Source organism: Podarcis melisellensis (assembly GCF_964234715.1).
Source record: "Podarcis melisellensis genome assembly, chromosome: Z".
Taxonomy (NCBI): Eukaryota; Metazoa; Chordata; class Lepidosauria; order Squamata; family Lacertidae; genus Podarcis; species Podarcis melisellensis.
In genome coordinates this window covers 21,402,995-21,427,389 of record NC_138547.1, presented here as the reverse complement: position 1 = coordinate 21,427,389, position 24,395 = coordinate 21,402,995, and the positions used below count along the sequence as shown (strand labels likewise).

Genomic DNA, 24,395 nt, shown 5'->3' with positions numbered 1-24,395 from the left:
TGGGCAAAGTTCTCAACTCAAGGTAACTCTCCTAGGTTAGCAGAGTTTGTAACCTGAAGCATTTGTAACCTGAGATACTACTGTATAGAAAATGCAGCTTTTGGGAAGTACGTTTGGCCATGATGTATATAGGTCATAAATATTAGTGTTTCAGGAACATTACCATTCAGACATGTTTATGGTTTATCAAAATCTAGGGGTCTCTCAAATCTCCCAATTTGGCACTGGTTAGCTATGTCAAGAGCTCCATTTGTCGTGTTAGCAAAGCAGCACAACAGAAATTAATCCATTTTGGTCACTTTATTAAATCAGATATTAAATAGCTTTAACTACCAAACAGCACTTCGAATGGTGAAAACACAGATAGCGTATTGCCATACTTGAATGCTTCTCCTTAGAAACACGTTTCCAGTCCTTAATATATATTTTACAAAACAGCCTTATAAGAAGTGACATATTTTCTACAGTACTCTTATGATATTTAATACACAACTGAAAAACTGTCTTAAAAACAAAATAAAAACATAGGCCAAGTCTTAACAGCTGTATGATTTCAGCAGCCAAAGCTGGTCAAGGGACTGAAACATTACTATGCAACTGGGACAAAAACATGTACAATATCACAATACTAAGCAAAAACGCTTTACATCCAAAGGAATAAACAGGTTACAAAAAGTGGAGAATTTAGCAGGCAAAACTGTATTACGAGCAACAATTTATCATCTTATATAAGCTATTTCAACTAGGTAAACATTTAAAACAAATATAAAAATGAGTTTTTTTAATAACTGATGACATTTCTGTCATTAAATGTTGGTTAAAACTTGACGCTATACTAAAAAGCACGTTATTATGCAGCTATATGCCAAGTGAGAAATATGTATGAAAAGTGGTCCAAGTTTTAGTTCAATGCTTCTTGTCTCCAAGACATCCTCATCCACACCAGTTGCCTATTTTCTGTTGTTATTGAGGTTGAGAAAAAGTGTTGTCTTTAAAAAGTTGGTGAAAACTTTAGTCTCCTGAGTTGATGTAAAAATGCCACTCAGATTCCCAGCTCTATTTTACAAAATGTAGGAATATCCTGGGCAGCTACCATTTTGCCTTCAAGCATTTGTCAAGGAATCTCTATTTTCACTTCCTCTGAAGCAAATATAGCAATCTTTGAGCAATTCCCTTCTCACCAAATTAAAGAAACGAATCACACCACTAGCTGAACAAGGGCTCAGGATGTCTTCCCATTGTTAAAAGAGCTGAAAACAGCAACTTATGGTTAAATCTGCTGCAATGATCAAGCTGTGTTCCTATTACCAACCAAAGCGTTTTCACTGCAAAATTGAATCTTTCCCAAAATTAACATTGCTTGGGTGCTGACTGATTCACTCAGATAGGAGAATTAAAACGCAACCATTCTTCTAGAATGATTCATAAAACCAAACTTTTATTATTATTATATATTTATTTATACCCTGCCTTTTTCTCTGACAGGGACTCAAAGCGCATTATAGATAAAAAATAAGAAATTTTAGACTACAAATTAGCAACTCTTGCTTTTTCAGTGGTGTGAATCCTAACTAGCATTCATAAATCTCCAAAATAACCCTACTCTTTACTTGCTCCTTCTCCAATGCCTCATATGCACCTGTCATTTAATTTTATGCCTGCGTTCCAATAGCTGTATTTTCTTCTGGAGACATCAGCTAGATTAATGCGAGAAAAAGATTTAGTGGGTCTTCATAAGCCCAGAAAACAGACAACTATTCCACTTTCATGTTGTAAAAGTAGCTGTTAATGAAGCATAATTATTTGGAAATTTACCTCTCCCTCCAGCACAGAAACAAACAAACAAAAACAAAAAAAACCAAGCTGTTTCTTCCACTTTCATATTTATATTTTTAAAAAGGGGGAAATAGGGTGGGAAAGAAATACAGGGTAAAATGAGATTCTTATCTATAAAACAAGGAATTATTTCACAACTCTTGACAGTACTGCAAACTGTGAAAGCACATTCCTTCATGTGGTTAAAGAGCAAATGGTTCTAGCCATTTCAAAACTGCTTACTGAAGACAGGCTCAATCCCAACCACTGCCACCATATTTGAGCGCCAAAGTACCAGGAATATATTTCTCTTAGCCCGTCCACAACCATCCTACTGCCGGCAACAGGATGAGACCCTAGCACCAGTATAAAGAAGTCAAAAAAATGTGCTTTGTATCGGAACGAGCACATGGTGGAAGTATACTGGTGAAGGATAAAAAATTATTGATATTATTCCATCGCATACATGAAATAAAAGTGGCAGAAGGCCAGAGGAAACAGCAACTTCTCAGGCTTTAACTTAAGGCTGCAGAGAGTTTCTAAAAAAACCTGCATGACTTGGAAGTTTAAAAGCAGTAGTATTTAAAAATATTGCACTCAGTTCTGTTTTAAGATCATTTTAAAATCTTATGGTTTTTTCCCCATCACAAATTCTAAGATTAGAATAAATTTCCGTGTCAGTTCTGTCTTTACACTTTCTATTTTGTGAAAGATTATAAAAAGTTCCATAATTTGAGGAATCAACTTTAACCAAGAACTCAGCTGTGCACATTTGTGTGTGAGACAACCAAAATATACAGATCTGTGTTTCTTCACTAAGTTTCTCCCATTTAATGGCTGTTTTTATGGCTATTAACAGCAAGCATAGGAGTTTAAACAGGAAACCTGTACAGCCCCTAATGTTATGGAAAGGACCTGTTTTCACTGAAAACAACTGGATATCTCCTGTACTCAACACATGTAAGAAGATTCTAGGCAACACCACTAAATATCGGGGAGGGGGCGTTATGTCTTATTAAAACAAAGTGAATAATTACAATGGAACGTGCCGATTAAGCTGGGGGGGGGGCGGAAATCATTCAAACTATTTAAACAGTTGAGTTCTGTTAAGCCATTGATTCCTAAAAAAATAAAAAAGTTCTCTCTCACTCTGTGATTTTAGCAATCCTTAAAAACTTTTAGTGCAAAATAATCACATTGGTTTCCCTTGGGATGGTCCTGGGCCTTTGCCGCTCATTGGAAGAGGAGCCCGCTGCAAGGGGGGTGGGTGCTGCATTGCACCAGCAACAGATTGATACATCCCTCTCATATCTATCTGTTGGAAGTTGGAAGGATTCATAATCAAACCCGGCTTTGGCATCATTGCATGACTCATGGCTGCTTGCTGAGCCACGTGCTGCGCTGCTTGCTGGTAGGTCAGCTGCTGTGGCTGCTGCTGGCTGTACTGCTGATGGAGTCTTCTGCTCATCAGAATCCTCTGAACACAACCGATTAGCTGTGGAGGGAAAAGTGGAGCTGTTATAAGGGCATGACCTGTCTCAATAATGCCTTTCCCTTCAGCCACAGTATCCCTGACAAATTGATTTTAACCTGAAACTTGATACTTGTTGCACCGCTACCACCATCACTAATGTGGCGGCATTTTCAAGCTAGTGACTGGAGGCACCAGTTAGCAATACCATTTCGGACCACAGTCCCCTAATGACTCACCCATTGTGTTGCAAGCAACCTTTATCTTGGTTGCCATCGGGGCAAGCACTCTCTGTGAAATTGCTCCCATATATCAGTTACAACATTCCTCTAGTACCATTTTCCATCTCTCTACCCCACCCCCCGTCCAGCAACCTGAAAATTCTTATGTGAATGACCAAGCAAGTATTTTGTAGCAAACACCACACGAGAAAATACTTCCAGTCTGACAGAATGCCTCGGAAAAAGTTTCAGGTTTCATAATATAACATGAAAAACCCTGCAAGACTTTACATAACACGCATGTTAATTCCTTAGTGTTAAGAAGCACTGATTTCCAGCCAAAAGTATTTGGTTAGCAAGGAGGTGAACTTGAAAAGAATATCAATAATGTCTGGTGAAGGACTACTTCAGTTCTGCTCATTCAAGATTGTTTATATCTATTTCTAAAGAAATTGATTTTTCTTTCAGAAGTGCTATGAATTATATTGACTTTATACTGATCATCAAGGTCTGCATAGTGCTTTTAAAATAAAATAGAGAATGAAACAAATTTCCTTGTTGCAGTAGTATTTACATAGAATTATTATTATTATTATTATTATTATTATTATTATTATTATTATTATTATTATTATTATTATTATTATTCCACCCTTCATCACTAGATCTCAGCCTGGTTCAAAGCATAAAAATACAAGAAAAAACACAAAATACATAAAAAAGAAGAGAAAACACAATATCCTCCACCCCCTACCCCAAGGGCTTAACAAACAGATTACAGTGGTATCTCTGGTTGTGAACGGGATCCATTCCGGAGGTCTGTTCACAACCTGAAAAGAATGCAACCCGTGTCTGTGCATCGGCGAGTCACGATTCACCGCTTCTGCACATGCGTGTGATGTCATTTTGCGCATGTGGCAAAACCCGGAAGTAACCTGTTCCGTTATTTCCGGGTCGCTGCGGGACAAAACCTGAAAACACGCAACCTGAAGCAAACGTAACATGAGGTATGACTATCTCTGAAATTCTTACAACAGCCTTGTTAAGGTAGGGCAGCAAAACTATCTTCGTATTACAGGTGTGAGGGTGGATGGAGGATGAAAGCAAGTTCCCCCCCACAACACTAAGCAGTGGTACATGCCATCTATAAATTAGCTTATGTGGGTTGATACTGATTTAAAAAGGTTTTTTTGCCCGCAGATTGTTCCAGTCAGCTTCTTCAATTTTAGCGTCTAGGTCAGTTTCCCAAGGTTGTTTAGTAGCTGAGCATCACACAGTGGCCAGAACACTGAGTATTTTATGTAGTGTCAGCAGAATTTTTTTGGGAATGCTGAGTTGTATTTAGAAATATTTTTTCAGAAGATGCCATGATGTGAGTGCTTGGAATTTAATTGCTTGGTTTGAAATAAAATGTATATAACCTGATGTATGAATAGCTAATTCACATTGTACCCTCTCATTTTTTCCATAATTTGGTCTGCTGTAATAGAGTTATCCTTTTTATAGAGATTAGCCAAAGTATATAGGCCTTTTTCTTTTTTTCACATCAACTAGGGTTTGTTTTTGTAGGTGAGTACATGGAAGGATGCAATGCAATTGGGATTAGCGGTGATACAAGTGGGGCTAATTTGAAGACCCAGTATCATTAGATTTTTCAATTCTGTTGTTATAACTAGCTCTCATTCTTGAGCCATATACAGTTCCTCTTTTAAAACTTAAAAAAAAAAAAAAACTTTTCAGTACAACATATGGTTAAAACTCACTTGAACAGTACCTGTGCATGACACCTTTTTTTCTGCAGCAGGATTTCTTGGCAAGGTGATAAACACCCAGCTCTCACCAAGCTAAATCCAAGCTGCTAAAAAAGAGCTGGTGCAGATTAGGAGCAAGAAAGGCAAGCTGCATCACACTATGTAAATTACAGATCAAGCAACTGCAGGGATGCCTCTAACCTACAAATGAGATCTAGGGAGGTGTAAGATTGATATCCACAATGCTAATAAAGGTCTTGTAAGCACTTGGGGTGGGATAAATCAGTTAATAGCTCCCCTTTTCAAATGTGCTTCTACATTGCTGCCCTGTTTGTTTTTTCCATGAAGTCTACCTGAATCAAGAAGTGTGTGTGAGTCTTACCATCTGCTGCTTTGTCAGGACATCATTATAGATGGCCTCCCGGCGCTTAACATCCAACTCCTGGGTTGCTTGTCGGCTTAGAGCTAAAGACTGGACCTGGGACTCTGTGAGCGTCAGATTCTCCTTCCACTGCAAATGAAAACACAACAGAGGGTTTTAGCAGTAGTTCTTATAGAGCCTCAATTTGTCCTGAAATGTGTCAACGGAGAGTTTTTGCCTTGAGAATACAGCAACTCGGTTTTCAAAAAAATGGTCTAAAATAAATCTGCTGAGACACTGCAACAGACTGCTCTGGCTGAAGACAGGCATGATATGGGTCACTGGGATTTTTCCTTCATGTGCAGGTTTTGTCTATCCACATATTCTTCCTCTCTACCTGAGTGTTTTGTTTGGTAGTAATGCTGTAGAGAGGGAAGGGGTGGTGCTTGTTCCAGTTCAACAGCTGCAGAAGGGCTGCTTAGAGGTCAGGGGCACCCACCTTGGACAAGACATGTGAGACCAGGTGAGAGCAAGGTGTCCCAAAGGTCTTGGATATCAGGTGGAGAAGGCAAACTGAAAGACGGGAGAAGTAATGGTTCTCTGGGTAATCTACCATTTCCTCAAGGATTATGCCTGCTGAATGTACCAGGGCTACGATTCTAAAGAGCATCTAGGGTTCTAAAGCGCTCTGTTAGGTACCTCTCTGACCTTAGCATGCCCAACAGATATGTGGAATTTTCCTCTTTAAATGACAACTGGTAGACTGGGGAGAGGGAAGGGAAGAAGGGAGAGAGTACAAATTGCAAAAGGATAAGGACTATTTGGAAATGCAGATAGAGAAGTATCTGGTATTCTGCAGAAATGTAAACAGACAGTTATTTTATTAAGCTGCTCATAAAAAGAAGCATTCATAAAAATTAAAGTAGATCATGCTGATACAAAATTATGCAAATACAGTTTCAGTTCATAATATAATATAAATCCTAAATCTTTTACAAATTGAAAATGGCATATTTTGCTTGGCTGCTGACAGGATGCTGATTTAGTAACATTTTAGCACAAACCTTATTTATGAAGTCCTCCCCCCCAAAAAATATATAGATGTCATCCATTAAAATAAGTGCCAGAGTTGACAATCATTGTCTGCAACAATCTTAACATAACCTCATGTACAACCCACAACCTGCAACTCCAAAACACTTAAAAGCTCCACTGATTTTGACTGATGGATTAGAAGTATGTGCTTACATCTCCAAAGAAAAAAAATAGAACTTAACTATGGCTGTATTGTGTTCAGATGTCATTCATCCCATTTAACTCTTAACTGAATACTATGCGATAATATAACAGAAATCAGTTTAGAAGAGTTTATTTGGCCAAGACAATAAAGAAACAAATTAATGGAGTCATCCTACATAGGCCTCCCTGAAAGAAAGCTCCCCCAGATACAGAAGGGTTAGGCAACCTAAGGCCTGTGGACCGGATGCGGACCAAATGCCTTCTAAATCCAGCCCACAGATGGTCCGGGAATCAGCATGTTTTTATATGAGTAGAATGTGTACTTTTATTTAAAACGCATCTCTGGGTTATTTGTGGGGCATAAGAATCCATTCATTTCCCCCAAAAAATATAGTCCGGCCAACCACAAGGTCTGAGGGACGGTGGACCGGCCCATGGCTGAAAAAGGTTCCTGACCCGAGATACAGTATGGTTTATAAGTAAATTACCATAGGACTGGGCTTTTTAAATGCCTGAAACAGATTTCTTCCTCACAGCACTGCAGCCAATTGATTAATCTGCAATCTCAGTATTACTGAAGGAAGGGGGTGAAACATATTGCAAGCTATAATCAGCATTTAATGCAGTTCTCTGAAATGTATGCAACCTCAGAGCAAAAATAGCTCTTATCAGCAGTGAGTTTACTTACTATACTGGAAATGATATCTTCAAGGGGTTGAATTCTTGCTCCAGTAACATTGTTGGTAGCTTCCAAAACTTTTTCTCTGCCTTGATTAATGAGGTCCTGAAAGAAAAGTATGATTAAGAGTTGCTGAATAACTATAGATTAAGATATCTACAAATATAGTGAAATTCCATTCCTACCTAGCTTCTTTATAATGCTTCCATATGATACAACTACCATGTCCAATCACATATATGTGCAATCACATGTTGGGCTACTGAATGGAAAATAATTTCAAACACTACAGTGTTTCTCACGTAAACAATTTAATTGTGAGAGGCAACTCTGCTCCTCTGGTTTTTATTTAACTACGTTAAGGAGTAACTTTCACAAAACAGCCTAGAAACGAGCATCCTACAAGTCAATGCACACAGCACTTTCATTGTGAAGCAAAAGAACTAGGTTCATTGTCGGGCGCAATAATATGACTATGTAAGGCATCCTCAGCATGAAGCAACTATCATGTTAATGGTATTTGAAACTTTCCCACCTACCTCAAGCTGCTGGTTGCTCATAGCAGACAATGCTGCCAAATTGAAAGGAATATATGGAGCCTGAGCATTAAAGTTGGTGGGGAACATGTTTGCCCCCATTGGCATGTTGAAACGCATCGTCAGGCCCTGAAAAACAGAGGTAGCTCTTCTGAGTATTCAAAGCTGAAGGTTTGAGAATATATGACTGGTACTCACCTGAATGATCACTGCAGATGGTGACATTCAGGTGAGTACCAGTCATATAAATTAAAAGACGCCTGCTTCTTGGGAGAAAAGCAATGACAAACCTAGACAGCATCTTAAAAAGCAGAGACATCACCTTGCCAACAAAGGTTCGTATAGTTAAAGCTATGGTTTTCCCAGTAGTGATGTATGGAAGTGAGAGCTGGACCATAAAGAAGGCCGATTGCCGAAGAATTGATGCTTTTGAATTATAAGATTACTACTAGGCTCTGGCGCCATCCCCTTGAAGAATGTAGGAGTGTAGTTTAGGAAATAGGCTGCTACCTTCCTCAGTTCTGCAGAGTCACCAAGCACAAGTAGACATCAGTCATCACAATATGCTTATTTCAATAAACCAAACAAAAATTTTGGGAGGGCTTTCTAGTAATTGGAGGGGCAAGGAGATGTTTGGTCTTTTACAGATAGCAATGGATAACACTTATTTTTCTGGAAATACAGTGTACAGTTTTGTTTAAGCCCCAAACCAAATGTGTGAAATCATAGTAAATGCCTTAACAAGGCACTGAAATGATATATTCAGAACTGGGGCATGAAGAATTCCTGATTTTTGCTTATCTTTATTTTAACTGTGTCTTCCTTCTTGTGTGGTTTATATGAAGCAGTGCTTCACTGCCAATCCAGTCAATAACAAATTAGTAGTACTGGGGTAGGGCAGTGAAAACAATAAGAGCTCTTCACATTTAACAGCCAAACTCTACAAGGATTCCTCTAGCAAATGCATTTTTTGATCACAGGCCAAATCCATCTACTAAAGTCTGTCTATACTGGAAACTCAAGGCTCCTGTTTTCTGAGGTATACCTTGCCCAAACATACTGAAGATACAGAACAATTGTCTGAGTCACTGAACGAAATTGATCTAAATGGCTTAAGGCATCCTACCTTCTTTTCAGCTTCATATTCATCCCAAGCCGCCTTCCTCTCCTCTTCAGTCAATTCTTCTTCCTCTTTGTGGTCCAGGAGGGAATCATGTTCATGATAGCCCACTATATGTTCTTTGCAGATCTGGAGGAGTTCAGCTAGAATTGTATCCTGGTAAATAAAAATGCCAGAACATTCAGTAAGCACATATAAAAATTCTTTAATGGCAAGTGGCGGGTCCTGATGCATGCTTCTCATCAGGGGATATTAAAGCAGTGGAAGGAGGAAAATTTGTTTCCTCAGCAGTCTCATTTCTATGGCCTAATCAAGCTTTTGGTGAAATTTAGCTTTTGAAGTCCAATTTGGTTCCCCCCGGGCGGGGAATTCAGTTTTTAACTGTGCAAATGCACTCCTGCCCACCGCAGAGACCTGGGCATCCAGCCGCAAAACTGATTCCAGGAGCACACCCGAACTGTGAACCTGTTTCAGGGGGGAGGTGTTACAGGGCTAACAGGACAGATAGGCACCTCGTCTTCAGGTGAGATATAACCTCCACTTTTAAGTCACAAAGCCCCAAACACATCCATAGAATAAAACTGATCACAAAGCATATCAGTAACTGGGAAGAACAAAAAAGTAGAGTAGTAAAACTATGTAGATGGAAGTTGAAAAAAGGCCAGATTCAAAAATTAAATTAGCACAAAGGAGCTCTCTTCCATGCTACGTAAGAGGACTTAAAATGGCTGGAGAGTTCTCAGACATGCATTTGCCTTCGTTCCTATGGTAACAATACTGTTGAATACAGTGCAATTTAATCCATATATACCATGCCAACAGAGTCATCAAAATGTGGTTTAAATTATACGCAACTGGGTAGATCTGCATTTCTTTGTCTGAAAAGCAACTTGTATTCAATAAAGGTCAAGGCTTGAAAGGTAAAAACTTTATAAACTATTTATTACTTACTTTACTTTATCAAACCTTTATTAGGCATTATGGAAATAAAACCTTAAAAGAGAAAATAACATATAAAAGCCTTGAAATATATATTAAAAAGGCAGCAGTTTGCTAAGTACATATATATATATACATATAGAGTCAGTGGTATTCCTTGTTAACCTGCTCCTTGGAGGACTGCTGCCAAAAACTCGGCTACCCCCGCCGTTACCCTTTGGTCAACGTCGGATAGGTAGAATCCCACACATTCACCTTGCTGCGGTTCCAGACCACCCAAAAGAGGGGACAGCACGCGTTGACGGAGCGTACTGTACAGTGGGCAATGAAGGAGAATATGCTCTACAGTGTCCGGGACATTCATAGAGCATCTGCAGAGTCTCTTGTTTCTAGGAATGTTTTGATATCTTCCCCTGACAAATGCTGAGGGAAAAACATTCAAGCGGGCCAGCATAAAAGCCCTACGTTGGGCTGGGATTATTAGTTTAGTGACGTAATTGGCTCTGCTATCTAAGATATTTAATTCATAGAATATGGGGGAGCAAATTTTGTTTACAGCTGCCGTAATATTTTGTCTCTCGACATCCTTTAGTCTAGTTAGGATATTATGGGAAATATATTGCTCATTAGAATTGTACAGGGACTCCAGCTCGACGCCTAAAGATTCAATCTTTTTTTCGAGGTGCTGATACCATCTTGATTTATAGGAGTCTTTGAGCAAATCAGCGAGCAGACTTGATGGAGGGCAGCGGAAGTGGCAGCGTAACCAATACTTTATTGAGGTGGACCATGCCCAATATTCCATTGTGTGTATGCCTATTTCTGCACACATTGTTTCATATTTGATCATAGCTGGGAGTCCAAGAATACATCTCAGAAAGCTAGAGTGAATCTTTTTTAAATCATTGTTATATGCTTGGACCCATAGCGGGATTCCATAGAATATCTGGGATTGCACTTTTGTTTGAAATATCTGATTTGCCGCAGGAATAAATTGATTACCTTTCTGATAATGAAAACGGGCAACTGCTGATGAGATGCACTTTGCCTGTTTTATGGCATTTGTGCGATGGGTTGCCCACCCTAAATTGCTCTGGAATAAGATTAAACTATTAATTGATCGTCTCCCACAATTCAAAGTGCATGTTTAATGAAGGAATTTGTGTAAAAAAATGTAAAATATCTTTGCTAGAATATTGATGTTACAAATGGCTTTTATACAGTATCATACAAAATCTCCCCAGCTGCTTTTCAAATCTGTACATTAAAAAATTCCAAGTTTCAGTATAAAGACAGCTTGAGCAAAAGCAACAACATGTGTAGAAAAGTAAGAACCACGAAAGTATCTCACTAACAAGTTCAGCTTTGGGACACAACGTATGTCCATCTTTTAAAGCCAATTTCTAAAAAGTTGCCCCCCAAAATCATCTCTATTTGCCAACTTATTTTCTCCCAAAATAAAACTTTGAATTTTTTCATAAAGATGATATCCCAAGAAAGTTTTCAAGTTGTGTTCTTTCAATTTTCCTTTAAGCACAGGATAAAAATGTTTACTTTTTCAGTAATTTTTTTCAGTTGAGATATCATTTTAGATACTTCTCAACTAGTGAGTTCATGAACCAATCTGAAAGTTGTCCAATAATTTCAAGCTCATAATCTTAAGAAGCACACTGCAACATCTCTCTCTATTTAACACAGGGTTAGGCAATGAAACCAACCTGCCAAATATTCAATCTTCAAATTGATGAGTGAGAGAAACTTGTTGGGTGCAATACTATCAAAGAATGCAACGTTAATTATGTAAGTTATATAATTTCACCACAGCAGATAACAAGATGAATAGTGCATTTTGGCAACAAATACCGTTTAGAATGGAAAGTTATGCCTTCTCAACATCTCTACTCAACAGTAAAAAAACCCTCAACAACCACCCACCAACATGCCCCAGTAAAACATTTCTTAACGTTTGCATGATTCTTGAAACATTGTTTCAATGAACTCATCAATAAACACTTCAATATTGATAGGAATATTGTTTTCTGATGTGAATTGCACTCAACAAGTCTCCCTTCTTTTCAAAGCAAAGAAAACACAATGCAAATTGTTTTGTTAAAAAAATTCCCACAACCTTACATATCATCTGCAGAGTGAAAGCATCAACCGCAAATACCCCCTCATTTGCTGGACTGATTTCCATTCCAGACATGGTACAAATAAATGAACTTTGGCAATTTTCGCTCTTTTTGGAATTTTTGCAATTCATCAACATCTATTCTGTTCAGTACTATACCACATTCAGCAATATCTGGTTTCTTTATCGCACACTGTGGTGTAACATCAGTACTTATGGGAACTAAGCATGGAAACAAACTAAGGAGAGCTGAAGGGGGTGGGGACTAGGAGTTGTGACCTTTTATATTCAATTTACTTTTACCAAAGTGACCAATTAAGGGCCAAAATAGTGAATCTAAAAGGCTGAACTTTTTGTTCTTGTATAGATAGAAAAAATGTGTACACTGATTAGTAATTTTTTTAAAAAAATTGGAACCCTAACCTGTAATTCTGGAAGCTTCACCAGAAGTTAAGCAGCATAGGAAATTTGTAAAATAAGTAAAAAACGCAACAAACTGCTGGCAGAGCTTCAGGTGCGGCTGCAATGTTCTAATCATTAGGACTGCTTGGTAATGTAGTATTAAGTGCAACAAAGTGAACCATCACTAGATATTATGGGAGTGGTGAGTCAGAATTCGTCAGGGCATCCTATTCAAGGAGCAATCTCCCAGGACTCAAAAATTAGCAGGCAATAAAAGCCAACAAGGAATGTACAGTATGGACTGGCACTGAGACATTGCTAGGTAGCTCTCTTGGTCAGGCAGCAATAAATCAAAATGAATGAAATGAAGTATGTAAGAGTTCCTAATGTACAACTGAGGACTCAGGTGTTAAAAAAGGAAACTTGGCAGAGAAAGCCAAGCCCGCTAAATAAATCCTCCAGGAAATGAATCCTCATACACATCTGAGAACATTATTAAACAATTATGAAACTAAGAAGAGGGATGCTGTGCAATCCCATGAATGAGGCAAGAGCGCAACCCTTCACACTTTGAGGCACTTGTCATGGGAGTGACTTGCAAAAACCACCTCTGCGAATTAAACTGTTATGTGGAAAGCAGTCCAGGGATTAGCAGCAGAATGATGACTCCATTTCATTATTTTTCGCAGGTCACGCCTTTTATTCTGGTGGAGATTTTGTAATGCTAACCCACCCCCCATTTCCTACTTCAATTTCACAGTGCCAAATTTGCAAGTGAAATGCCTGGACTTAGGAAATGCAATGTAGAAAGAAGACCTGATTTGTCCGATCTCTCCTACTCTCTGGTTCATCCAATCTTGCCCCCTCCCTCCCTGCCTGGTTTCTGCCTGAAAATGGCTGCTGCCTACTATCAAACAAGCAAGAAAATAATTAAGTGAGCAAACTCCTAGTGTTCTGAGTTTATAGTGAGGATCAGGCATAATTCCTTTCACATAGCGAGCAAGTGGATCGGGACCTGCATGTACTGCTCAAGACAGACAGAAGGGCTAAAAAGATCCTTGGTTTCATTCTGCACATACCTAAATATTTTGGTATTGTAGGTGCTAACTGTACATACTGACTTACTTTTGGTAACATAGGTGTATCCCTTTTTTTCTTCTTTTCTGAATTAGGATCATCCAACAAGTCTGGCTCGAAAGTATACAGCTCAGTGAGTTCATTCATTGTAAAATGGCGTTCAACCTGTTGCTGATCAACCACCCGGAAAGATAGTGACTGTTTAGTTACTTGACGATCGTAGATCTTGTCTTCCATTGTTCCCTTCAAAACAAAAATACATTACAATTTATGTCCACATGCACATATGAGACCCCAACCACCAACCCAGAGTTCTCTCAATCTCTCTGCTACTGTTTTGCAACACACACACACACACACACGCCCTACTGCTGACGAACGAGATACCCAATGAAGCTGGTTGGCTGTCGTTTCAAGATGAAAGAAAACACTTTAACTCACCTGATGCAAAAATATGCCACTCTTTCAAACCTTATTGAATGCAAGGTGGCAAGTAAGTAAACCAAAAAAAATTTAAAAACCTTTCAGAATTCATTGCAATGAAACATGTGGTAGTGGCTGCTGGTTCAGATGTCTTTAAAGGGGGAAATATGACAAATGCATGGATAACTGGATGGAACCTCTGTCTTTGGAGGTACTGCACCACTGAGTTGCTGAAGGGCAACTTTTGTGTGTTTGCTAAAATTTCTAAGAATGTCAAGTCACAGTTTGAAAGAATATACAGTGGTACCTCGGTTTAAGAACTTAATCTGTTCCGGAGGTCCGTTCTTAAACCAAGGGGCGCTTTCCCTAATGAGGCCTCCCGCTGCCAGTTCCCTTCCACCTTTTGGATTCCGTTCTTAGACCGAGGTAAAGTTTTCAAACCAAGACACTATTTCCGGTTTTGTGGAGTTTGTAAACCGAATAGTTCATAAACAGGGCTATTCTTAAACTGAGGTACCACCGTACATGGTGGGTATGGCTGATTTTTAGAGCTTCATGTTTTCTTCTGGAAACTTGCTTCAATTTCTTAAGTCTAAAACTACACTGAAGCTAACAAATATGAGAAGACAAAAAACAAGGGTGAATCTAGTCATACCACACTATTTTCTAGAAGATATTGTTGAACTTATCTAGAACCATACACACATCACATGGAAAGCATTTAATTCAAACCTACCTGAGCCAAGAAGCGGTACACAAACACTGGTTTATTTTGCCCAAAGCGATAAACCCTGAAAATACTCTGGATATCATATGATGGATTCCAAGAAGCATCAAAAATAATTACTCTATTTGCAGCCACCAGGTTTATTCCAAGGGATCCTGCTTTAGTAGAGATAATAAACAAACGGCCTCTGCAAAAAGGAAAGTAAATTTTAATTCCTCTCAAAATCATTCCTAATTAATTTAAACAGATACTTCCCTCCCCTTCCCAAATCAAAGGAATATTCATTAGTTTGAGTGACAAAACAAGATGGTGGTTGTTTAAAAATGTGATATTATTGTGTTTTATTTTTGCAATATTTATAGTGTGTAATATTTTTCATCTACTGGGAAATTCTCATGCCCATACACAACCCTGTACTTTATTTCACATTGGCCCATAATTTAAATTTGTTGCTTAAGTGAAAACAACACTTGGCAGTTACTGTAGTAAATGCCACTTTGATGTCATAGTAAACCATGAGAGCAGGACGGAGCAGATGTGTCCATAAGGAGCTCCGAATCACCAAGCCATGTCCCAAGGTATCTGAACAGTTTGTCAAACTAAAAAGCAAAAAAAAATTTTAACAGGCTGGGGTGATTGTTGGTTATACTGCTGAAGCAATCTACATTCTGTGGAAGACGGTTATAAATGTACATCAAAAAGTTTGAGTGGAACACTTGAAATCTTGGAAAACTATATTTAGTGAAACAGACTATACGCACACGATACTAAACTCATTTATCTGGGTTTTTTTCCTTTTCTTTTATCTGTATTTTATTTTGATGTTATGTCACTTTAAGGCGATTCTTTTTTGTATAAAACACCTAAGAAATGCAATAAGAAACAAGCATTGAGGGTGGTGTTAGTGCCGCATAGGTAAGCCTGATCAAAACTGAACAAAGCATGGGGGTTGAACGCTCCCCGTCTCCCTGCGAAACTGCAAGTTACAATAAGGATTACATAAGGATTTACTTATTTTTTAGTTCAGCACTCACATGCAGAGGAATACTAGAGAGATTTACCTTACTATGGTCAAAAATTGTCTAAATCCACACATGTGTTGTGAACAGCAAGTTTGTCACATCAAAGGGTGGGACATGTGTCAGCACAAACCTATAATCAACTAACTCAACAGGAAGCCTTTAACGTAGCGACAGAAGCCCTTTCTTAAATGAAATCCAAACATCAAATGCATTTCTTCTCATTAAGAGAGGAAGTAACTAATTATGCCAGCAGCAGGGACCAAAGCAAGGCCAGAAAAACAAGGACAGGAGCTGAGTGGGTTAAAATAGGCCACAACTTTATTGATGGCAGATGGAACAGCAGGAACAGCAACCCCAAGTCTCAGAGTGCTGGACTGCTGCTGTTGCTAAGATGGCTATTGGGGAAGGACAGTTACTAAGAAAGTAGACAGTGTACGCTGCTCCACCCACTGTTGTCAACTAGAGTGTGTGGCAGGAATATCAGCCCTCAAATTGAACTGGCCCTTACCCCAAGGCCCCCAAAGGAGGGCGAGGAAGTCAAAAGGCACTGAACAATGCCTAGGATGGATCCCCAATAAAAGACCCAGGAGTTAATAAGAGGGATGGGCAGGGAATGATGTCTTAGGTCTACTCCAAACCAACCGCGCACCACTAGCCAATGACAGGCTGGCTCAGAACAGTCACATGGACTCTGGATGTAGTAGGATGGCCTAGCCCAACTGGGTCTTCCTGCTCTCCCGCCTTCTGCGTGGTCTGGTCCCAAAGGAGATTCTTGCCAAAGTCAGAATATGTATTAACTCTTCAAAATATTTCATTGAAATTAACTGTTTTTAAAATGTGCTTTAATCTAGTTTTTAGCTTATTGTCGATTTTAATTATTGTTTGAAGGTTATAATTTTTTTACAGGTAAGTTGTTCTTTTTGTAAAGCACTTTGAGAGTTGCTTTTAAAAAAAATAATCAAGCGCTATATAAATTTTATGAAATAAATAAAGCAAGTATGACTTGCTGCGGTTAAAGATTCAATATTAAACCTACTTACATAAAAGTTAATTCCCACTATTTTTATTTCCTGACAATGCAACACAGGCTTTTTCCTGGGCAAGTGAGCATAGGACTGCAGTCTGTGGCATTTATCAACTAGCTTGGGGGAACAAAGTGCCCCAGCACTAATGACTGCTTCACAGGGCTCATTTCCTAGATGCATTACAATGGTTGAAAAAGATATACTTTTATCACTTATATAAATTTACAAGCAGAAAAGGGTGTGGGTTTCTTTTACCTGACATTTGTTACATCATTAAATTCTTCAGCCCACTTCTTTCTTGATTGTGCTGTTGTAGAGCCATCTAAACGATAATAATCTATATTTCTGAACCATTTCCCTTCACCTAGGAATTTAAAAAAAACAAATTATTATATATCAATTGAATAAGACATAGGGGCAAGTCTTATGCTTACTGACCCCCATAGTTCTTCCTCTTTAGCTTCCCTGCTGAGCAGCATAATACAAATCTTTTGCCCACACTGTATCCCTGGAAGATGTGTTTACAAAGTCCAGTAAGATATATTTTCACAATCTAAGGAATTCACATTTATGGAGGGGATAGAAAGGCAAACTGTTCAAATTTGACTGACCCTATTTTGGAGAATAGGAGTCAGATGAAACCTACTGGAAGATAAGCAGGATTAGGAAAACATTTATTATGAATGAACTTAGTAAATAATGATATGGTTTACAAATTCAAATGCGAGCTGCTTGCATGATATGCATGCTTCAAACAAACAAAGTTGTGATGGAAAGCTTAGCTAGACCAGAGTTTAGTGGTGCAGTGCAGCAGAATTTCACCACGGTGCTTAGCTGGAGCCTCTCTCTGATTGGCTGTGGGTACAGCTAGCCACAGAGGGGTTGAGCTAGCACTTTGGGGAAAGAAAAGCAGTTCGAGGCGAGAGCTGCAGTTCTTGGCATTCAGCTTGATAGGAGTATACCTCCTGAACATCCACTCTGAGGAAAATATCTGCAGCCAAAGAAGAATAACTGGGAAACTCAATTGGGGACAGGAAAAGAAGAGTTGTTACAGAACACTCTATATCTCAATGCAGTAAGAAGGGAAGAGAACGTTTAGAGAAAGAGAAGAATCCCAAACCAGTTAGGAGAGGTATGGTGATCCCTTGATCTGTTATAATGCTAGAGGAGCCTCTGGGTTGTGATTTATAGAAGACTGGGAAAGTGACAGAAAGTACCATCTTGGAGCCCAAGTATTAAGACCTAAGCTATAACACTCAAACAGTTATCTTAATAAGCTGAAATCAAAAGAAGCTGTGTGTTTACCACCTTGTTTAGAAGCCTATAACACACAGTTTCTTGAAAGAATCCGATCTCCTAATACATCTTTTGTTTTACCAATTTTGTTCTGTAAAATCAAAACCTTTCTCCTGTTGAACTTCCTTAAGTCTCCAAGTACCAGAGTTTTTTGTTTAAAACCCAAAAATTAAACAGTACAGTGGTACCTCGGTTTAAGAACAGCCCTGTTTTCGAACTATTCTGTTTACAAACTCCACAAAACCGGAAGTAGTGTCCTAGTTTGTGAAGTTTACCTTGGTCTAAAAATGGAAGCCGAATGGTAGAAAGGCGGTGGCGGGAGGCCTCATTAGGGAAAGCGTGCCTCCGTATAAGAATAGATTCGGTTTAAGAATGGACTTCCGGAAGGGATTAAGTTCGTAAACAGAGGTACAACTGTAAACTGAGGTACCACTGTAGTTAAAAAATGACTTGTCTCACAATTCTTCTAGTTCTGCAAATCTTGCATTTCTACACTTGCCTTTATATATAATAGGTTTGTCTTCTTCTTTGTCCCGGTTTGCCAACTCCAGAAAATCTTCTATCAAATCCAGTGATATCAGAGACTGGCTGAACACTAAGCTGAAAGTTGAGAAAAAGAGGAATAGTTACTAGTTTTCAATTTAACTAGCACACCAATTTGCCTCACCACTCTCAGTATCATTGACACACTTTATGGATATAAAGCAGAATGTTAATCTAAATCTGCCAATTCTAAAAAGCCAAGTCTGCTTAAAGCAAAAATGCTTTGGAATCTTTCCAGAATGACTCTTACACTTTATCCCCGAGCTCCTCAGCCATGCGAAGAATTTCAAAAAGAAGCATCATCTTTCCAGAATGCTCCAACACTTCAGCATCCGCATCAGTGACAAAATCCTTGTACCAATCTGGAGCTGGGCTGCCTGGGTTGGAAGCAGTTTTACCTACGGGAAAATACAAAAATCAAACAAACACCTTAATATATGTATCTTAAGACATTTTTCAGGGGTTGTGTTTTTTTACTGTGGTAAATTTTATGCTGCTTTTATCCTATTTTAAACGCCTGTAGCAGTAATGCTGTATGTTTTGCATCATGTATTTATGTCTGCTTTATTGACATATTCTCCATAAGGCATAAATCAGTAAGCAATACTTTTTCAGCCTTGACTGCAAGAAATGCATTTCAAAAAAGCAAAAGGGAAACGTCTTCAATGTTGGTTTTAACTCAAAATTGCTTACCAACTATGTTTTCTAATATAGTTAACACAATATCTGGATAGCTTACACAGCTGTCATTTCCTCTGAAACATGAACCATTTACAACATTTGAAACTCAAATTACAGCAAGGGCTTAAAACTCTTCAGGAGAAGGCAATATTCCCCGAGCCCTGCCAGCTTGTGCTGGCCGGGGGGCGGGGGGCGGGCTTGCACACTTCTCTCCACCACACTCTTCCCACCACTCTCCCACTGTTCACAACTGGAGGGAATTCATGATGTTAGCTCCAAGAATGACATGATTTTCTGTTCTGATTTCTGCATATCAGTGGAGGCTTCTCACTAAGTGGAGGTGGTGCACTACCCATCCTAAACCCCCAGAGGGCTCTTTTTAAGGAACTCAAAGGCTAAGATATCCCTATGCCAAATTAATAGAATCACAGAACTGTAGAATTTGAAGGGTCCTGAGGGTCATCTAGTCAAACCCCCACAATGCAGGAATCTCAACTAAAGCATTCAAAATAGATGGCCATCCAACGTTTGCTTAAAAACCTCCATTGAGGGAGACATGGGAGTCCATTCCACTGTCTAAAAGCTCTTACTCTCACAAAGTTCTTCCTGATGGTTTAGTCGGAATCTCCTTTCTTACAACTTGAAGCATTGCTTTGGGTCCTATCCTCTGGAGCAGGAGAAAACAAGCTTGGTCCATCTTCCATGTGACAGCCATTTAGATGTTTGAAGATAGCTATCATATCTCCTCTTAGCCTCTTATTTTCCATGTGAAACATACCCAACTCCCTCAACTGTTTCTCTTAAGGCTTGGTTTCCAGACCCTTGATCATCTTGGTCTCCCACTCCTCAGCATATATTCTAGCCTTTTAAAATTGCGGTCTCCAGAATTGGACACAGTACCCCAGGTGTAGTCTGACTAAGGCAGAAGAGAATAGTAGTATTTCTTCCCTTGATCTGGATGCTGTACTTCTGTTGATGCAGCCAAAACAGTCTTAGCTTTTTTTGCTGCTGCAACACACTGACTCATGTTCAGCTCGTTACCTACTGAGACCCGTAGAACATTTCCACATGCCACTACTGGCAAGCCAAATGTCTCCCATCTTATAATTTTAAAGCTGTTTTTTCCTACCTAAGTATAGAACCTTACATTTGCCCCTGTTGAAAATTATTTTGTTAGTTTGGACCTAGTCTCCAATCTGTTAAGATCATATTGAATCCCGATTCTGTCTTCTGTGGCATTAGCTGCCCCTCACAGTTTGATGCCGTCCGCAAATTGGATGCTGCATCATACTGTTGACTAATGTTAAGCATGACTTGTTTTTTGCGAAACACATGCTTGGTCTTAGTAACCACAGCATCCTTTTCTAAGTGCTCACAGAGTGAGCATTTAATCATCTGTTCTATAACCTTTTCTGGTTTCAAATTCAAGCTCCTCAATAGAAACTTGGGTCCTTTCTTCCCCTTTTAGGACATCTGCTCATCCCCAGTCTGCAGAGACTTCACCTGGCCATAAATAGACAGGCTCTACAAGCTCTACAAGAGTTAATCTACAAGCTCCTTTAGTACCATTGGGTCAGCTCATCAGACCCTGGAGATCTGAATTCATTTAAAGTAGCTAGCTGTTTCCTTACCAGATATTTTCCTAGCTTGGGAGGAGGTCTGCTATTTAAAATTTAGTGAGGGAAAGGTTTAACTGTTGCACTCAGTTAGCTGTGATGCCTTTTGGACTGTGGAACTATTTTGATGCGAAACTTTAGATCTGAGTTGAATTAAAATTGGAAAATACTGGAGGTCCATTAGCTATCTGCATTCCTTTCACTGTGAGGACTTCCAACACATACACAAATACATCTACAAATTTATAACTTGATACAAGATTCCAGGGTTGACTTTATTTATGTTACCTACATTCTTTAGGCAGTACTATAAATATGTGGCTTTAATTTTGTGGCTTTAATTTTGCTTCAGTTGTGTGTTACTTATTGTTATTTTTGGGGGGGGGGGGAGTCTTGAAAACTTTGATATGGTTACTAATTGCAGCATGCTCTTCCACAGAATTCTTTCCTTGTATTATCTTACTGGTAGTCCAAAACACTGACTTGCTAAAAATAAGATATACACATTAAGATGATCAAGGCACAAATATACCTAATGCTCTCCAAATTAAAGGTAAGAAGCCTGGGTGAAATTTTTTTGCCTGATGTCTGAAAACCGATAAGGATGGCACCCTTGGGGAAAGCATTCCACATGTAAAGAGTCACCAATGAAAAGGCCAGTTCTCATGTTGCTATGCTCCATACCTCCCTTGTATGGAATGCAAAGGGCATATGGAATACAGCAATCAAGTAACATCTTAAGGCCATGGATAGTGTGGGGAAAGAAAACAGAGTTCATATAAGTGAGAGCTCTAGATCTTCCAGCTACTTTTAAGACAGAATTGTTTGTAATGCTTCCAACCTAATACATCTCTCCAGTCTGACTGGCAGACCTAGTTCAATAGAATGCACTTCCTAGAAAGTAGGCCTTAGATTGCAGTCCTTGATCACAATCCTAAAAGCATATGCATGGGCCATAACGCCCCCCCCAAAAAAAACACCTTCCCAGACTTGCTTTTCACTGAACTGTCCCTATCTATCCTCATTATCTGCTTGGCTCCCTGGTACCTGCAATCATTGGTACCTGCTACGGCCTGCTTTTTGTCATTTGGATGCTTTGATTACATCTTCAATTTTAATGTGCTTCCAGTCTCAAAGCCAAACTAGAAGGGATTCTGGCTGATCTGAAAAGTTAAACATATATCTGTCCCAAGCACATTCTAAATAGTATCTCTAATGAGGAAAGGGGTGCAAAGGACGGGGGATGTATGCAACTTTTCCCTACCCACCAGCCCTTCCCATACAATCTGTCACCTTTAGACAATTTTCTCCTTAGAGAAGCTGCAATTATCAAATGTTAGTTCAGCTGGGAGAGGAGCTGCAAGGGACAGTTCTGCAATCCTCTCTCAAGCAGTCCTTTTGGAAGTTTAAAAATTGCTTTAATGACGTTTTAACACATTCTACTTCAGGTTGCCTTTAAAAAATATTCAAAAGTTACAGCTGGTGAAAAATCAGGTGACCCAACTAATCTCTGGTGTCAGCTTTTTGGACCTTATGACACTACATTCCTGTTTAATTTTCACTGGTTCCCAGTTTATTTCCAGGCCCAAATCAAAGTGCTACTTAATACCAATAAAATTCTTAAATGGATGGAACCCAGATATTTGCTATGTGTTTTACACATGGCATATGGGGTGAAATATTTTCAGTCATCGCACCAAAACCTCCGAAGAGAAATCAGAATGATTTCCCCATTAATTGCTTTCAAGAAGGTAGTAAAAACATATCTCTTCCACCTTTGGTTTATTTGCCTTTCAAAAACCATTCACCCCCAGAAACAGAAACTACTACCTTTATGTGTCTACCGGCTTGTTTTAATCCTCTCTGATTTTGTATGATTTACAATTTATTTTGATTGTGTTGATTTAATCTAAGCTTTGTGGGCCCTTCTGAGAGCTGAAAGGCAGTGTTTAAAATGCAGAATGAATCACAGGTGTATGGATGAAAGGAAGATTATGGGCCTGCACTGGAAGTGTTTCAAGTTTTGTAAATTACTTGGAAGCATAACTTACATCAAACTAATAATATTTTTTACTGAGGGAGGGCTTTACCCAGAAAGGTGTCATATAAGTACTTTCTGATTGACTGATTTACGTTTTCTTCCAGTAGCACCTTAAAGACCAACTAAGTTAGTTCTTGGTATGAGCTTTCTTGTGCATGCACACTCAGATACAGGTGAGAAGGTGAAAAGTGGCTGAACTGCAACTTATCACCAAACTTAAAACCATGGAGAGACCTGGTCTGAACAAAGACATTGGATTCTTATCTCATTATACATGACAAAGCCACTTTTCACCTTCTCACCCCTTGCTTTTTCCTGTAAGACCTATTGCAGTCGTTAAGAGTCGTCAACAGGCTCATCACAGCTATCTGCCAATCACCCATTCCCACCACCCTTCTGAGTAATACCCCTCCCCACCTTCTCACTATATAGAAGGGTCTGGAAACTTCTGTTTCAGTGTATCTGAAGAAGTGTGCATGCACACGAAAGCTCATACCAAGAACTAACTTAGTTGGTCTTTAAGGTGCTACTGGAAGAAAAAAAAAATTGTTTTGACTATGGCAGACCAACACGGCTACCTATCTGGAACTGATTTACTTTGTTTAAAAAAAAAAAATTCATCGCTGCAATACAGTGGTAGCTTGGGTTTCAAACACTTCATGTTACAAACACTTCAGGTTACAGGCTCCACTAACCCAGAAGTAGTACCTCAGATTAAGAACTTCACTTCGGGATGAGAACAGAAATCACGTGCCGGCGGCACAGCAGCAGCGGGAGGCCCCATTAGCTAAAGTGGTACCTCAGGTTAAGAACTGTTTAAGGTTAAGAACAGACCTCCGGAACGAATTAAGTACATAACCAGAGGTACTACTGTATAATGAGCTGATATTTTGAGTGAGCTTCAGAGTAGGACACCCAACATTATCGTTTCTACTCTCAGTCCTGTATGGGTGAATTTCCTCTGCAATGGTGTCTAAATTTTGAAATTTAGCTGAAATCCCTCATTACCTTCATCTGACTTTGCAATGGCTGGAGGGTTGTTTATTGGTTCTTCTATGTTTCCTTCTCCACCTCCACGAGATCTTGAATTCCAGACTTTAATCACTTCAACATCATTATCACTTCCACTTTCACTGCTGCTACTCTCCTTTTTTTTACCCTTCGGTTTTTTCTTCCTATAAGCATAACATTTGATGCTCGTTATTATAAAAAAAAAAACTTGCAAAGTTAGGGTGGGGTTTTTTGGGGGGGTTGTATGTAGTTGTTATTGTTGTTGTTA

At 39.1% G+C, this 24,395-nt stretch overlaps 1 protein-coding gene across 4 annotated transcripts in view; it reads right to left on the bottom strand.

Moving 5' to 3' along the window:
* Positions 1-285: 285 nt before the first annotated feature.
* ATRX (ATRX chromatin remodeler) overlaps positions 286-24,395 on the bottom strand; it is a 97,295-nt gene continuing 73,185 nt past the window's right edge. For all 4 annotated transcript variants that reach the window (XM_081897745.1, XM_081897746.1, XM_081897747.1 and 1 more), the window contains 11 exons: positions 24,125-24,291; positions 19,029-19,176; positions 18,735-18,835; positions 17,195-17,303; positions 14,902-15,079; positions 13,791-13,985; positions 9,200-9,349; positions 8,077-8,202; positions 7,547-7,642; positions 5,641-5,769; positions 286-3,310 (listed from right to left, as the gene is read on the bottom strand). In XM_081897745.1, the coding sequence (XP_081753871.1) occupies positions 3,008-3,310; positions 5,641-5,769; positions 7,547-7,642; positions 8,077-8,202; positions 9,200-9,349; positions 13,791-13,985; positions 14,902-15,079; positions 17,195-17,303; positions 18,735-18,835; positions 19,029-19,176; positions 24,125-24,291 (1,702 nt within the window). In that variant the 3' untranslated portion in view covers positions 286-3,007. The remainder of the gene's footprint in view (positions 3,311-5,640; positions 5,770-7,546; positions 7,643-8,076; positions 8,203-9,199; positions 9,350-13,790; positions 13,986-14,901; positions 15,080-17,194; positions 17,304-18,734; positions 18,836-19,028; positions 19,177-24,124; positions 24,292-24,395) is intronic.